Source organism: Cebus imitator, unplaced genomic scaffold (genome assembly GCF_001604975.1).
Source record: "Cebus imitator isolate Cc_AM_T3 unplaced genomic scaffold, Cebus_imitator-1.0 Scaffold33, whole genome shotgun sequence".
NCBI lineage: Eukaryota > Metazoa > Chordata > Mammalia > Primates > Cebidae > Cebus > Cebus imitator.
Window position 1 is genome coordinate 4,150,635 of NW_016107348.1, and position 17,136 is coordinate 4,167,770.

A 17,136-nucleotide genomic window follows, 5' to 3' on the forward strand; every position below is an offset into this window, starting at 1 on the left:
CCTCTGTGATTTCTCAGTCTCCCAATTAGCCAGAGAATATTTTTCACTCTCAGATAATAACCCGACAGGGGAGTTTGTTGTATATTTAATTTCAAATGCAAAAGAATATGTCTTACCAAAAAAATGCTATCATTATATGTATGTCAAATGAAGCCAATGGCATTAATAAACCCCAGAGCAGTCACTAATTTTGGACTTTACATTGATTTCCCATAAATGTAGCAAGTAGACTTATTTGTAGATGATGACTTTGTGGGCTCAGTAACAGGGCTGACTTAGCTTCAGCTCTTCCAACCACGTATTTAAGCGCTGATAACCTTTTGCAGGTACTTTGAAATTCACTGTGTGTGAAAGTTTCTTCCTCCCTGACAGTGAAGTTTTGAGGTCTGTGTGATATTGGACTTTCTTAAGTTTATTACTTTTTTATGTATCTATGATGTTGACAGTATATTCAGACTCTAACATTTTAGTTATTATTTAAGACATTTTTAAAATGCAAGTGTATATATTTTTAAAAGGGTTCTCAAAAGGATATAAACTATCTTGGTTTATATTTTCTTATTTATTTGTTTTGTTTTTATTGGGTTTGTTGTTGTTTTGAGACAGGGTCTCACTCTGCGGCCAAGGCTGGAATGCAGTGGCTCCATCCTGGCTTACTGCAGCCTCAAACTCCTGGGCTCCTACAGTCCTCCTGCCTCAGCCTCCTGAGTAGCTGGGACTACTGATATGTTCCACCATGACTGACTAATTTTTTATGTTTTTGTAGAGACAGGGTCTATGTTGCCCAGGTTAGTCTCAAATTCCTGGGTTCAAGCAATCCTCCTGCCTCAGCCTCAGCCTCCCCTAACTGCTGGGATTACAAGCATTGGCCACTATGCTCGGCCCTAAATTTTAAATATTAATCATTTTTTAATACCTTCCTGAGTCTTTAAATGCATGTGGACTATATCTACATAAACCATGAATGTGCTTACTGGGACACAAATTTGAAACAGGAAGTTATTCTTCATCTATTCTTTAAACCCAATTGTTCATCCCTAAGTACAGTTCATGATGTGGAAACTGGGGCAGGTGTTTTTTTTTTTTTTTTTTGAGTGAGACTTTGAAGACCCAGTGCTATTATTTTGAAAGTTTTGGAACATGAAATAAGTTAGTCATATTCAGAATTAGAGCCTGAATTACCATCTTCCCCCACTTTATAAAAATAATTGACATCTGAAAAACTACTGCAGGGAGAGTTTTCTGAAGTAGAAAGTGTAATTGCCATTAATTTGAGTGGGGAAAAAATGTGTTTCTGGTCCCCAAATCAGCATCCATTCATGTTAAAAACAACCAAATTTCATCATGAGGGACTTCTATTTAATGCTACTTATCAGGGCATTATTCAAAAAGAAAATTTCCTTCCTTCTGCTGACTACTTACAGAGCAATGAGCATGAAGTCTCTAAACATCAAACCAAATAGCAGCCTGTCTTCATTCTCATTTTGCATAAATGCTCTCTTGCCTTAAGCTCTGAAAACCTTCCTTCTCTCCTCCTCCTCTCGCCCTCCTTAGACCTCTCCTCCCTGCCTTCCATTGCCCACTGTTCGATTAGACCCTGTCCTGAAGCTTCTCCCTCTCTGGTCATCCTCACTCTTAATAGGCTCTGTCTCTGTCCTCACCACTTCCTCTCCTTTCTCAATCTGCTTCTGGACTGATCTCACGTTTACTATAGCGTCCTATTCAGCTTGTGTGTTGAGGGCTTTTAGATCTTCATCTCTAGACTCTGAGCTCCAGATGAACATTTCCACCTTTATATGCCCCTAGAGACTCCAGTTGTATATCCCAAACTAAACTGATTATCTTCTCTTGATGATTCAACCTGAGATCCTGGCCCTCCTCCTGCCTTCCCTGGTTGGCAAATAGCATCACAGTCCAGCCAGGTATGCACTCTGGGGACCTGAGTGTCATCGATGTGACCCCTTCTCCCTCATCATTCCTAACCCAAGAGCCACTGATTTTTGTGTTCTATATCTACAGTAGCTCTCACAGTGCTTCCCTCCTTCTCTTCTCACCTAGACCCCTCTAACCCAGGCCACCATGGTACAGGAGGTGACACGCTAGTCTTGCCTTTTCCACGCCACCTGCAGACTGCTCTAGCGTTTTCTTTCTAACTGCAGGTCTGAACTTGTCACTGCCTGCCTAAACCTCTGAGAGTTCCTATTATGCAGAAATTGATCTGTTATTCTGCTGTGAACTTTTAATTCACTACTAAATAGCATGAGCTAATACATATAAAGTGCCTAACTCAACATCTAAGGAGGTGCTCAAAAAATGTCATTTATGTTATCACTGAAGGCTCCTGCCAGCCTTGCAAAGTTGACGTGTAGATGTTCATAGACTCAAACTGTGAATGTGACTCATTTATTTCACATTCCACATGCTGCATAAAGTCTTCATACAGCACAGAACCGATACCTTTATTGATCTGAATTCTGCTAGTGAATTAAAAGTTCACAGAAAGACAACAGATTTAAAAAACAAACATATAGAGACTGGTCAATGTTCCCTTGGCTTCATTAGGCTCTGGATAGCATAATCATCAGATACTTAAAATAGATTATTTTACAATTCCACTGAACTGCAGGGGAATGATAAGGTAGCGGAGGTGTCCCCAGCTAGCCTTCCACCTCATTTTTGGCTTTCTCTCAGCTCCTTCCGCAACAGCCCAGCCCTCCTCCTTGGCATAAACACATTAATTGAACAGATTTCTGGGCACCTGCTTCATATCAGGCATGTTGCTGGGCAGTGGGAATAAGGAAGGTGACATAAGGTGAGATCATCCTAAGTCAAGTAGGGCTGAGGACTGGGGTAGGTGTGAGACAGGATTTTAGATGCAGGAGTCGGAGAAGATTTCTCTAGAAAAGTAATATTTAATCAAGACCTGAGTGCTGAGAATGTGCCAGCTAGGGGAAGTTTAAGGAAAGGGCATTCCAGACTGAGGGAGCAGGAAGTGCAAATGCCTGGAAGGAAGCTGCTTAGCACTTTGCCGGAACCAAGAGAGCTGGGTCGCTGGAACCTAGTGAAGGAGGGTAAGAGAGGAGGTGAGAGAGGTAGGAGCTTGCAGGCCGTGATACAGAGTCGGCGTCTTATTCTGCTTAGAGTGGGGACCACCAGAGGACCTAAATATCTGAGTCACATTTTAAAAGAACATCCTGGTTTCTCTGTGGAGTGTGCAGAGGCAAGGATGGAGGCAGGGAGGAGAGTGTGAGGCTGGGCCCGGGTGAGAGAAGGTGGAGGTGGGAACAGGAGTGAGCGTGGAAAGGCAGGTGGTGAGACGTGGTGGCATCCCACAGTGACACATTTTGTTGCCTTGACTTTTTAATGAACACCCAATCTGAGAGGACCTATTTACAACTAAGAGCATATCTGTAAAAAGCAGAATCATAATACAAGTACAGGCTGGGCGTGGTGGCTCATGCCTGTAATCTCACCACTTTGGGAGGCCTAAGAGGGTGAATCACGAGGTCAGGAGTTCGAGACTAGCCTGACCAATATGGTGAAACTCCATCATTACTAAAGATACGAAAATTAGTGGAGTGTGGTGGCAGTAGTAGTCCCAGCTGCTGGGGAGGCTGAGGCAGGAGAGAATCGCTTGAACCTGGGAGGTAGAGGTTGCAGTGAGAGGAGGTCACACCTCTGAACTCCAGCCTGGGTGACAGAGCGAGACTCTGTCTCAGGAAAAAAAAAAAAAAAAGACAAGAACAGTCCTCTAGGTAAGGCATACAGGGTACATCTCACAGGGGTGCACCACAGAGGAGACTCTCCAGCACTCCTGGCAGGTGGATAGTTTTGGTTAATAGGCCTTTTTATGCCCTTAAAAATCATACCATAAAAGCACTGACCGTTAAAGGATGGCTTTTCCCACCAGGGATAAAGGAGAATGTTGTCCACTTTCCGATACGGACTCTCTTCTAGGTGGCCAATGTGTTCATTCACAAATTTTCCTTGAGAGCTTAAGATTTGATGGACTTCTTTTAAAAAGCAGTGCTATATGCTACCTACTGTTAAAATCAGAGCAGACAGACAAAGAAGAATGCTTTTATGAGTAATTTAATTCCTCTCCCTGAGGAAGACATCCTCAGCTGTCAGCACCATCCCTGGCAGGTGAAAGAATACTCAGACGATGCGAAGTGACTGTTAAAGGCAGCAGGTGGTGCTTCTCACTTGTGTTTACGGAGCACCCATAGGGTGACAGTTGCTTCCAATGCCATATAAATTAAATATTTCCTCTTCTTCTTTCCCTTCCCCTACCTTGTGGGTTTCAGGTTCTCTTAGTGCTCGATGTGACAACTCTGGACGGTGCAGCTGTAAACCGGGTGTGACAGGAAGCAGATGCGACCGATGTCTGCCAGGCTTCCACATGCTCACGGATGCGGGGTGCACCCAAGACCAGAGACTACTGTGAGCATCTGCATCCCACCTTTGCTGTCACTAACTTGGTCATGACAATTATATAAACCTTAGCAACCACTGGTATTTACTGAGCCCCTATCCTGTGCCAAACACTGCTTTGAGAGTACGTGATGTGGGATATCCACTTTAACCCTCGAAATACCCCTAAGAGGCTGGGATTATCATTATATGCATTTCAAAGATAAGAAACTTAAACCATGCATGGTTAAGTAGCCCGATGTTACTGGTGAGGCTGGACCTAATACTTAAGCTCAGGGTTTTGGCTGCAGAGCCCGTGTTCTTCACCGTGGCGATTGCTTCCCTCTAGATGAACTAGAAGGGAGGCAAAGAGTCCTTCAACTAACCTGGGACCCTGGGACCATTTTGCCCTCAGTGAATTTGGGTAGAACTTTTCTGCATAATCTTGATCCCCTTTAGTTTGGAATGTCCTGTATCCCAGCTCAAATTTTTTTTTTGGAAGGTGAGTATGCGTTAAACTTATCACATGACCAGTCTGCAGAGATGCAGAGCTGGTAAGTGTTGGGATGGCTTGGCGGGGGCTTGGCAGTGAAGCATTGGGCATTGGCTAGCAAGGCTCCCACAGAGGAGGTGCGTCCCATTGCTCACTTTGCTGGCTCCTTGCTGGGACAGAAGCTGCCTTCCAGCCATGCTGCATTGTCCCAGTTATCAAGGTTCCAAGTTCTCTTCCTCTATGGGCATTGCTCTGGTCCAGCCTTCACTGATCCTTTCAGATGGACTTCAGAGATCACCCCTACCCCACTCCTCTTTTGTAGCCCTTTGAAAACACAACCCTCGATTAGCTCCACCCCCTCAACTCATAATGAGATAAAGCTTATCAAGGTCCTTTGAGGTCCTCCTCCCTCTCCACCCTCAGCCTAGGTGCATCCGTGCAGTGCCTCCTGCTCTGTTCCCACTCCACTATCTCGTCACAGAGGCCTTCCTGTACCAGTCCCACCCCTCTGTGTTCTCACTCTGTCGTTTCACTTCATATCTTGTTTTCTATTCATGTTTGTCCATTTTTCCCACTAAAATGTAAGCCCCCCCGTGGCTCTGTCTTGTTTGCTTTTGTGTCCCCATGCTTGGAGTGGGAAGAGGCACCTGGAGAGTGCCCAGTGCACCGGCAGCTGGCCCTGTGCCTGCTGCTCTTGCGATCCACACACCTGCTCTGCCACAGGGCTCCTATGGAATGGGGACTGTTTCTTTTTCTCTTAGCATCCCTGGTTCTGAGCATCCGGTAGATGCTGAATACATGTTTGTCAAATGGTCCAGATCAGCAGTAGAGAGGGAGCTAAGAAGGAAGGAGGCCATGAGAATCCAAAGATAAAGACTGGCAAAGAAATTCTAGCCATAAGCATTGCTAGACTTGGCATGTGACTGGATGAGAAATATGAGGGAGAGGGAGGGGTCAAGGGGCTCCAGGTTTGGGCAGGATATGGGTGGAGACATAGGGCAGGCAGAGGAGGAACAGATCCGCAGAGAAGAGACAATGAACTTGGTTTATGAGCAATGAGATAGACACATGATTGCATGCAAGGTAAGTGACAGAGGCAGGGAGGCACGAGACAGGGAACTGTGCGGAATTCAGTGAAAGCTCCGATACCTTCACTGAGAAAGTCTCGCCACAAACAAAGTCCATTAAACCCAGCAATCCCAGCAATTCCACTCCTAGGTGTATACCCAAGAGAAACGAGAAGGTAGATGGCTGCACGAAAACTTGCACACAAGCATTTGTAGCAGCATTACTCATAATAGCTGAAAAGTGAAAACAGTAACCAAAAGAATATATGTATTCTGTCACCAAGAAGAATTTATGTACTGACACACACTGTAACATGGATGAACCTCAGAAGCATCATGCTAAGTGAAAGAAGCCAGTCACGAAAGACCACTTATGGCATGATTCCATAGAAAATGTCTAGAATAGGGACGTCTGGAGAGACAGAAAGTGGGCTGGTGCTGCTGAGGGCTGGAAGTGGGACTGGAGGGAGGAATGTAGGGGGGTGGGGGACACGACTGCTACAGGGCACAAGGTTTTGTTTTGGAATGATAAAAATGTTCCAAAATTAATATTGATGGCTTACAACTCTGAGAATCAGCTAAAAACCATTGGAGTGTCCATTTTAGATGGGTGAATTGCCTGGCATATGAATTATATCTCAGTTAAGGAATTACCAAGAGAAAGAACTGAATGGAATAAAATAACAGGTAGATGGAATTAGTCATGATGAAAAGCAGACATCATTTAATTAAACAAAAGGAAAACAAATGATAATTTTTAAAAAAATGTAAACGGTACATTTTACATGTACCGAGTCAAACAGTAAACCAAAGTAAACTAAGCCGTTGAGTGATGAACTTGGTTTACATTCTGGCGCAAACCCCTGCTCTCTTTAGGAGTGGGAGACAGTTCTCGGCCCGGCTGCCACCCGCCAGGTCCACTCTGAGTGGCACTGGTGCAGACGAGTGAGTCCTGCGGTGTGTGAGAGAGGTCTGCGTGGGTGAGGACGGGCAGGAGAAGCCTCATCGCAGAAGGGCTTGCCCAGCTCAGTCATGTTTGCTCATGAGCAGCTGATTTTATGTGCACAGTTGTGAAGCATTTGGAACCATGTCCCTAATTTTCTTTTTCTTCTTTCCCAGAGACTCCAAGTGTGACTGTGACCCAGCTGGCATCGCAGGGCCCTGTTACGGGGGCCGCTGTGTCTGCAAGGCAGCTGTCACTGGAGAACGCTGTGATAGGTCTGTGAACCGTGGCCCTACAAACAGCAGAGAGTCCCTTGCCAACTAGCATGAGAATTAATCCTCTGAGTGTAATTATGGAAAAGGGAAACTCGACAAATGTCGATGACTTTCTTCCTGCTCTTTGTCCTCAAAAACTAAGCTTAAAAAAAAAATAACACTGAGCCCTCAAATCTCACTGGACTCCGTACAGTGGTCTGGGCCCCTTCTCTTTGTTTTGATGGTGGGAGAGGCACAGGGCCCCAGAGATTCCCCTCACCAGCTGGCTCCGGATCCCAGGTGCTCTGTATGGGTGGAAATCCATGGTGAGATCCTGGGACTCGGGCTGGTTGCAGGAAAGGCCTGGCCTAATTAAACATGCTAGGAAAATTCTTGTAAGCGGGCCTATCACAGCATATGGCCATATATAACCATTGTATACAGAAAAGGCGCCGCCCCGGGGACAGGATGGCAGTTACAAGCACACACACGAATGGGCGTGGGGCTGGTAGGACGAGGTAAGAGCCCTTTGGGCCAAGGCGCACTGGAGGAGGTGGAGCAGTGAGACGCCATCGCCCGCAGCTGCCGGTGCAGGACGTGCCTTAAGTACAACTGTGCTCAGGCTTTAAACTCTTCCTTCCTGGAGGCTGTTGAGCACAGGGCTGTGACTCTGGCGTCAGAAGCAAAGGCTTCCTCTTCATTTCCTTAAAAGTAAGAAAGCAGTTATTTGGCACCCTGCCAATCACTTATACCTGGGCAGAGGAAATGCCAAATACATTCCTGGATTGTGTTCTGAGGTGAAGGCAGGGAAAAAAGCTTAAGTGTTAAAAGGGAAGTCGCTTGTTGAAAGCCTCTTGAGTTTCAAAATAAAACACAGAAATAGAATGCCACATAAAATACATGTTATCACCACCAATGATAAGAAATAGACCTCTGCTGGTCAGGCATGGCAGCTGATGCCCGTAATCCCAGCACTTTGGGAGACCGAGGCAGGTGGATCACCTGAGGTTGGGAATTCGAGACCAGCCTGACCAACATGGAGAAACCCTGTCTCTACTAAAAATACATCACCCGGGCGTGGTGGCACATGCCTGTAATCCCAGCTGCTTAGGAGGCTGAGGCAGGGGAATTGCCAGAACCCGGGAGGTGGAGGTTGCAGTGAGCCAAGATCGCGCCATTGCACTCCAGCCTGGGCAACAAGAGCAAAGCTCTGTTTCAAAAATAAATGAATAAACAAACCTCTGCTAAAACTGTGTCCCAATGACAACGCCCTCCCCCTCCCTAGAAATGACCTCCATTCTGACTTTTATGATAATCACTTTCTTTGCCTCATAATTTATTACCCCAGTGTGTTCCTAAACACAATCATTTAGTTTTGCCTAATTCCCTTCCTTTCCCTTTTCTTTTCTTCCCTCCCCACCCCTCCCTTCCTGGCCTTCCTTGTTTTTTAATCTCTTTTAATCAGCAGGTTTTCTTTCCATAGAAACCATAATAATTTTTTAAAACTCTTGCTCTTAGAGAAAAAACGAAGCTTGTTTAGTTACAGCTGTTCTCTGAAGCACCTGCTCTTCACAGCTACCCTGCTTTTTTGTGACACTGCACTCAGAACACACCCCCTAACATGTGGTGCAGTGGCTTAGACTACATGATTTGGAGGCAGATGTACATGAGTTTCCAACTTGCCTCAGCCACTTACCTGCTATACTTCAAGAGTTTCTTAACCTCTTGGCCTTAGTCTCCTCATCTAAGAAATCTGGAAATAGCAATTCCTCATAGGATTGGAGGGAGGTTAAATGAGAGAGTACACACAAGGTGCCAGGCACAACATCAGTGCTAAATAAGTGATTATTGAAAGTATCATTATTTCACATTATTTCATGTGAAAGGATGTCGTTAACTTGAGCAAAGGACAAACAAGTCCTCCCCAGCTTCCCCAGCCTTCTTCTCTGTGACTCCAGCATTAAGACTCCCCGGGCAGTCACTGTCCTCATAGCAGCCACTGGAGGGCTTGAGTGGGAGCGGAGGTGGAAGGCAAGCCTGCACCTGGCTTTCGGAGAGTGTCTTAGCCATCCTTTTTTGTTGTCATATCCTCTCCTGCCCTTTTCCTCAGTGAGCCAGAGCCCAGGTACAAGAGTCAGGGATGGGGATCCACACCTAGTGGTCTTGGGAGGGGTCAGTACAGCTGGGCGGTGCTGAGACAGGAGCCTCGCCTTCCTGGTCCCCACCTCCCAGTCTTTTTCCCCATTAAACAGTAGTTCCAGGACAGGGCAGCTTTGCATAGCCCTGCCCACACCCATTCTGCTCATCTGACCACCACTCAATTTCCTACCAAGGATGGGCCAACTACTCAGACGCCAGACCACCAAGACAAAGGTGGCTCTGTTCTACCAGAGGAACAGAAAGTGGATGTTCCTTATGCTGTTTCATTTGGGGAGTCGTGGTTATTCCATCTGGTGGTCTGGGGGTGGAGGTGGTATATGAAACCTGGTATTCCCTCCTCTGAAAATTAGTAGAGCCAAGTGGGAGAGAAGGTAGAGATAGGCTGTCTTATTCATTATATTCTCTCTGCAGAATAAAAAGTAACCTATAATATCCTGATTTCTTCAATGCCACTGCAGGTGTCGACCAGGTTACTATCACCTGGATGCAGGGAACCCTGAGGGCTGTACCCAGTGTTTCTGCTATGGGCATTCAGCCAGCTGCCGCAGCTCTGCAGACTACAGTGTCCACACGATCACCTCTACCTTTCCTCAGGGTAAAGCCTTCTATTTTCTAGGTTTTAGTTTTTGAATGTTGTGTAGGGCTTTGTGCTTACAGGCAACCACCTCTGCATTCACAGGATGGATTTTCTTGAGCAATTCTCTTATAGTATTTAATGTACATTATTTTGTCAGGGTACTAGACATACCCTGATGTCTTAAAAAAGTCGCAGACTGAAAACAGTTCACTCATACCAGTGAATGTAACTTAAAAGAATAACTCAAAAGAGACCAGATTTTTATTTCCCTGAATTTTTCATCCCCATCTATTTCAAAACCACAAAGGAATCATTCATTTGGTTTGGAGAGTGTATAAGAGTCTTCCAGAATTCACATTCACTAGTAATGCTATTTTCACATATAATAAATGAGTTAATTTATGTGAAATTAGTTACCAAGCTACAGAGCCCTATAAAAATATTGGAAATTGATATTATTTCAACTCTAAGTTTGAGTTTCCCCTTTGAAAAGACTGGACTCTTTTACTTCATTAAGATCAGACCCTGTTTATGTAAATACAAAAAATGCAAATTACGGACAGAGGAAAACCTGCTCTCTTATCACAAGAGTCAGACTCAAAGATGAGGAATCATAGCAGCTGTAGGGTGGGAGCAGTGAAGTTGAGACCCACATAGAGAGGTACATGGAGAATTTTAAGGACCATTTACAAATGTGGAAATATTGAGAAAACCCCGCTTGCTGCTCACCGCTAGGACTTTTTGGCAGGCAAATCTTGCCTTGTTTAACTTAATAGATGATGAGGGTTTGCCCAATGCAGACTGATTATATTTGTGTTCCAGATGTTGATGGCTGGAAGGCTGTCCAGCGAAATGGGTCTCCTGCAAAACTCCAATGGTCGCAGCGCTATCAAGACGTGTTTAGCTCAGCCCGACGGCCAGACCCTGTCTATTTTGTGGCTCCTGGTATGTGAGGAATAATTTCTTCTATAGAAGCCAGCTTATAGGACTAGGAAGTCAAGATAGAGAAATGGAATTAGAAATTTTGGAAATCATATCATTAAGTGATCAGGGTAGCAACATCTCCAGAAGAGACTTGGGGCTTAAGCCTGATTTGAGAGTCACTAAGAAATGGCCCAACAGAGCAGAATGGGGTGTCCCAGAGGTCAGACCCTGGCTGAGCTGCCTCCTTTAATCAAATGGGAAGTTTCTACGTTTACCATCAAGGCAAGAAATGAAGGACTGGCCAAACCTATGGTTCTGTTGAGAAGCAGGTGGAAAGCAAAAACAAAGCATTTCTTCAAACTTCAAATACTTGTAAGTTAAGAAAAATCAGTCAATGGTATGTTCCTGGGTGGAAAAGCACTGGCTAGAATTCTGGTCCCAGCTCATTTCCTTAGGTAGTATGCGATTCTTAGATAAGATGTTCTCTTAACTTCTCTGAACTTCAGTTTTCTCTACTGTTAAATGGGAATAGTAATGCTTACCTCCCAGAATTATTGCCATCAAATGTGATGATGTTCGTGAAAACACTCTGTAAACTAAAGCATTATGTAACAAGTGATGCTGTGCTGTCAGACCTGGGATTTTTACAAAACAGTCTGTCATCAGGGCCACATCATGAACCATCGAATAGATAGAACTGTCTTATAACAAGGCCCTGTTATCATTTCAGTAACTAACCCTCCTTCAGAGCCCAGCATGTCATAGCCATGTCCAGTACCAGGTCCTGACTCTCCTAGCAGGGAGTTTTGGGGCAGGATGACATAGGACTGAAACAGAAATTGCCGACACCAATGCACTCTTGCATGTGTTTGCCTCTCCAGTTTCACTACTGATCTCAATCTTTTAAAACTCTGTTTCACAGCCAAATTTCTTGGGAATCAACAGGTGAGCTATGGGCAAAGCCTGTCTTTTGACTACCGTGTGGACAGAGGAGGCAGACATCCGTCTGCCCACGATGTGATCCTGGAAGGTGCTGGTCTACGGATTACAGCTCCCTTGATGCCACTTGGCAAGACTCTGCCTTGTGGGCTCACCAAGACTTACACATTCAGGTAAAAAGAGAGACCACAAGTAGGTCAATTAGAGCAAACTGCGATTGAAGTTCGAGTCCGTTGTTGATTCATTCAATCATCATTCATTCGTTCAACAAGCTTTTCTGAGCACCTTTTATGTACCATGCAGAGTGCTATGTGCTGAGACAGGACATGATTCCTTCCCTCAAGCAGCTGACAGGCTAACGGGAGAGAAAAATGAATAGATAATTACATCGTAGTTTGTCAAGGGACAGAAATAGATAAGGTGGACACAGAAGTTCTGAGCACATAGAGGTGGCATGACTGACCCACACTGGAGTGATGAAGGAAAGCTTCCCAGGACCACCTGACAAATGTGAAGGGCAGCCCTGTAAGGAAAGAAAAGGGAGGAGAGGTTAACAAGGCAGAGGAAATGCAATGCTTGAAGAAGTTTTGCTCATTTAGAAAGTTCCCAAGTGGTTGAGCATGGGTAGAGCCTAAAGTCGGTGAGAGGAGTGCAGTGAGAAGTGAGGTCAGAGAGAGAGGGGGGCGTGACTTTATGGATGGCTTTGTGTGTGTCTACAGGGATTGTATGGTATTGTGTAGAACAGGAATTCTGCATGGTGTTTGCAGAGAGGTTGGGGAAGGGAGCTGGGCCTACTAAGTGCTCAGTACCACATTGGAGCCTGGGAAATAAAGATGGAACATGGTCTCTGCCTTCCAAGAGTTCATGGTCTAGTACGATATATAACATGTCAAGAAGCAAGCATAATACAGTAGGATAATTGCTTTGGGGTGGTGCATGTTCATGGGGTCTTGGAAAGTGCCCAATTCTGCCTGGAGGAGTCAGGAAAACCTTCAATAGGGCTTTTCCAGGAAGAAAAATCAGAGAAGGGCAACCTTCACATATGAATAGATGTGGGGATGCAAGAAGGCATACTATAGTGGGGACTGGCAAGCAATATCTATGGCTGGAATACAGCATGTCTAGGGGAGATGGGGAGATAAGTTTGCAAAGGTTGGAAAAGGACCCATCATGTTGGGCCTTGTACGTCGGGTCAAGGAGCTTAGACCTTATCCATGCTGGAAAGATGATGCAGAGCCATTGAGAGATTGTTGAGAAGTGTGATTGTCAGGTATGAAGGCTAGGTGCAAATACAAGCACCATATGGATGATAGTTGGGTAGGGCCCTTAACTGGACCATCAGAACACATTCTTAGTGGCTCAATTGAGAGCGACTGGGGGCCTAACCCAGGACAGAGGTAATGGCAATAGGGAAAATAAGACCCACAGAACACAAAGAATGTATCAAATATCCGAGTATACATGTTCTAATGATATATATACACACACATACAGCTCTCCTGCCTGGAATGTCCATTCCCACCTTCTAGGCTTGGCGAACTTACTCTTTGAGATTCAGCTTACATGTTCTTCCTTTGTCTCAGAATCCCAAGTAAAGTTACAGTCACCTCGTGTTTCCATGGCACTCTGCATGCATTTGTTATGGCACTTGTGGCCCTGTATTATACAGGTATTGATCGACTTACCACCTATGCAACTTACGACCATTTGACTTTATGACCACAATCGCTAGCCACGACTGCTCCATGTCTGGCAGCGCAAACGTTGCCCAGCTGGGCGTACGACAGTGCAGACCAGCTTCCGGCAGCACTACCATCTCCACGTGCACCATTTCAACTGTACATATAGCCTACTCAACTTACGACCAAATCATGTTACGACTGGTCCGCAGTCCCAACCGTGGTCGTAAGTTGAGCACTAGCTGTAACTGTTTGTCTTCCGACTCCCCTGGCTGGCTGGTGATCACTTCTTCCTGTTGTCTTTGTGTCCTCCAGCCTGACACAGCTTCCTATTATTCAACCCAAGAGATGATATAATATCTTGTCACTTTTCTCAGTAGATTAAAAAGAAAAATGACCAATGTTTTCTCTAGTAAATTATTTCAAAAGGATTCAATCAGTCTTCTGAAGTGTTAATATGCTAACAGTGAATGAAAAATGAAAGTGGGTACGGTTGTTCCTGGATATTTTAGTAAAAAACAAAACAAAATTTAGAACAATAGCACAGGGGCTGGTGATATGTTGCAGTGAGCCCCGAATTAAAAAGTATTATATGTGGACAATGTAAAAGTGGAAACTGATTTTTGAAAAAAGTAAGTAAAATATGCTCACATAACAAAGAAATGATTTAAAAAAAAAATGAATGCTAGCTCTTGAGAATCAGAACTTCAGGAATGCAGAGATGTTTCTAATACTAGCTTATGGATGGCCAAGAATAGAAAGTGGTGACTGAGGACTCGGGATCAACATTGCCTCAGGTGATGTCACCCCTGGATCTGGACTTCCTGCACAGGGATGCCCTCTGTCACTTCCTCTGGGGTTTGTCCTCCCCATGGAGTGAGGAATGTCCAAGTACATGCCTATCAAAAGGTGGCTCCCAGTCCTGTGCCCGCTTCTAAGCAGGACTGGAAAGGGGCTTAGCTGTTCCCATCTCCTTAGGCATAATTTATAACAGGTAGGTATGTGATAAGAATCAGATTTTTAAAGCTTTTGATTTTAAATTATGCAGGTTAAATGAGCATCCAAGCAGTAATTGGAGTCCCCAGCTGAGTTACTTTGAGTATCGAAGGTTACTGCGGAACCTCACAGCCCTCCACATCCGAGCTACATATGGAGAATACAGTAAGTGGCTAAGAAAAATTAATTTATCTCTTCTTAGGGTTTAGTTTAATTGGTTCAGCTCTCTAAGGTGGTAGCAGTCTCCAAACAAGTAGATAAGTTACTTGATGATTCTGACTTAGAGTCTTTGATTCAATCTAAATTTTTACATTGTGGAAGTTTTTTTTTTAAAGAATTGTTTCTCTAAAAAGATGACAGCACCCAGTACCAATGAAGAGTGAATGATGGATGCAACCTTGCTAAAAGGGCCACTGAGTTTTTATTAAAGCTGAGGAAGATAATCTACAATAAGTGGATGCATTTCCTTAGCTAGGAAATGGCACCTACAACACAGTCCTTTTTATTCCTTGAGCAGCTTTTCCTTTTGAGATTATACTCCATGCTACCATGTTTGGATCATCATGTATTCTATTAATTCCCTTTGTTTGAACTTCACATGTTGGGTTCTCCTAATACCAATTTGAATTATATAACAAGAGTTCCTAAGCTTTTCTGCACTCACTCACATAAAATGGAAGTGCGGCTAGCATGCACCATTTCTATGTCACTGATGCAGCAAATAAAGCCGGAAGCAGAAAGGTGTTTACTAACAATGTATTGACTCTTACTGTATGCCAGGTACATTATAACATATGCATTGTCTGATTTAATTTTCACAACAGACATAGGAGATAGATACCATTGTTACTTCTTGCCTATAGTTGAGGAAACAGTCATGGAGAGGCTAGGTGACTTGCCCAATTTTCACAGCTAGTGAGGGTAGAGTCAGAATTTAAGCCCTGGGTTTTCTGACCCCAGAGCCTGTGTGCTCAGTCACAACGGGAGACTGCTATACCTCTCTACATGGCATGATGTATGAACACCACCTGTCTTTGTTAGGAAGTTAAGAAAAATAAAATCCCAAGAGAGATCTGACTTGAGATCTTTAGACTGTACCACTTGCAACTTCTAATCTGTTCTCTTGATTGCAGGTACTGGGTACATTGACAATGTGACCCTGATTTCAGCCCGCCCCGTTTCTGGAGCCCCGGCACCCTGGGTTGAACAGTGTATATGTCCTGTTGGGTACAAGGGGCAGTTCTGCCAGGATTGTGCTTCTGGCTACAAGAGAGATTCAGCGAGATTGGGGCCTTTTGGCACCTGTATTCCATGTAACTGCCAAGGGGGAGGGGCCTGTGATCCAGACACAGGTGAGTGAAATGACACCTGGACCAGGTGGCTGGGTGTCCTGTGGAAGAGAGAGAGCTGTGTAAGAAAGACCATGGCTGAACTCACATCAGAGGTGGGAAAGGATTAAGGAGAGCAGAGCTAGAGTCAGGGAAGATGGACATGGTGCCTTATTACACTCAATCCTATTCATTGTGGAAATGCCTCAAGGTTATGAGCAAGGTGCCAGGTTACAGGAAATGGTCGTCATGGTTCAGTGCTGGGTAGGGGAGTTGGTGTCAAGTTGCAAGAATTGTGTGGGGAGATCAAAGACAAGTCCGGGTCTAAATGAATGTGCGGACAAATGGTGTCAGGCCACAGAGAACGTGGGGAGCACTGTTAAGTTATGGAGTAAAACAAGGGGGTGTCTCCTTAGCACAGGGGAGTGAGGTGAGATTCAGAGTCTTGGCAGTGTTTAGATTTGGTTCTGAATGCCACTGCTCAGGCACTTTGGGGAAAGCTTCAAAAAGGACAGCTTTGATATTCTACACTCTGACCCATGTTGCAAGAAATGTGTTGTCTGACCCTGCTCACTTTTCTGCCTCTCCACTCTTCTTCTACCCCCAGGAGATTGTTATTCAGGGGATGAGAATCCTGACATTGAGTGTGCTGACTGCCCAATTGGTTTCTACAATGATCCACATGACCCCCGCAGCTGCAAGCCATGTCCCTGTCATAATGGGTTCAGCTGCTCAGTGATGCCAGAGACAGAGGAGGTGGTGTGCAGTAACTGCCCTCCTGGGGTCACAGGTAAGGCCATCGGTCTGCTCTGCCACCTGCCTCTTCTTGTCCTCATGCCATGAATTCATGGAAATAGCTTCCGAGGAATTTCTAGGAAATTATATCGACTTAGGGTTCACCTAAATGTGCTCACTCTAAAGATAATATCTTAAAGATAAGATACTGTGGTGCCCAAGAAATGAACTGGATTAAGCAAAAGCAGAGTGCACTTATGGGAGAAAACATCTAAACCTGTTTTGAGAGGTTTGTCACTAGAAGATGACATTTTCAGACCAAGCACATGGTTTGTTTCTTAATGATCTAAGATAAAGAGGGAAAACTTAGCGACCTCTTAAATGTCACATCCTTCTGCTGGGCGGTCTGAAAGAAGAATGGATTCTTCAGCCTTGGGGGTATTGCTCAAAACCTTACTACTTCTGTGGAGCTGCCGGCTTTTCCCCAGCCAGCTAGGTGAGCCTCCTAGTGGCGCTGCTGTGTTCTGCAACCTGCGGTGGGCATGGAGTGAGGGGGCCAGTGCGGCCTTGACTGCCTGCTCGCTCCTGCGGGCTTTGTTCTGGGGTCCCTGGGGAAGCACACTTCTCT

The 17,136-nt window shown here is 44.9% G+C and overlaps 1 protein-coding gene across 2 annotated transcripts in view; it reads left to right on the forward strand.

The window, feature by feature from the left end:
- The window catches only part of LAMC2 (laminin subunit gamma 2), a 64,126-nt gene that overhangs the window by 29,692 nt on the left and 17,298 nt on the right, over positions 1 to 17,136 (forward strand). For both annotated transcript variants that reach the window (XM_017524506.2, XM_017524507.2), the window contains 8 exons: positions 4,308 to 4,443; positions 7,093 to 7,191; positions 9,789 to 9,925; positions 10,730 to 10,852; positions 11,754 to 11,943; positions 14,498 to 14,610; positions 15,579 to 15,797; positions 16,381 to 16,563. In XM_017524506.2, coding sequence (XP_017379995.1) covers positions 4,308 to 4,443; positions 7,093 to 7,191; positions 9,789 to 9,925; positions 10,730 to 10,852; positions 11,754 to 11,943; positions 14,498 to 14,610; positions 15,579 to 15,797; positions 16,381 to 16,563 — 1,200 coding nt within the window. The remainder of the gene's footprint in view (positions 1 to 4,307; positions 4,444 to 7,092; positions 7,192 to 9,788; positions 9,926 to 10,729; positions 10,853 to 11,753; positions 11,944 to 14,497; positions 14,611 to 15,578; positions 15,798 to 16,380; positions 16,564 to 17,136) is intronic.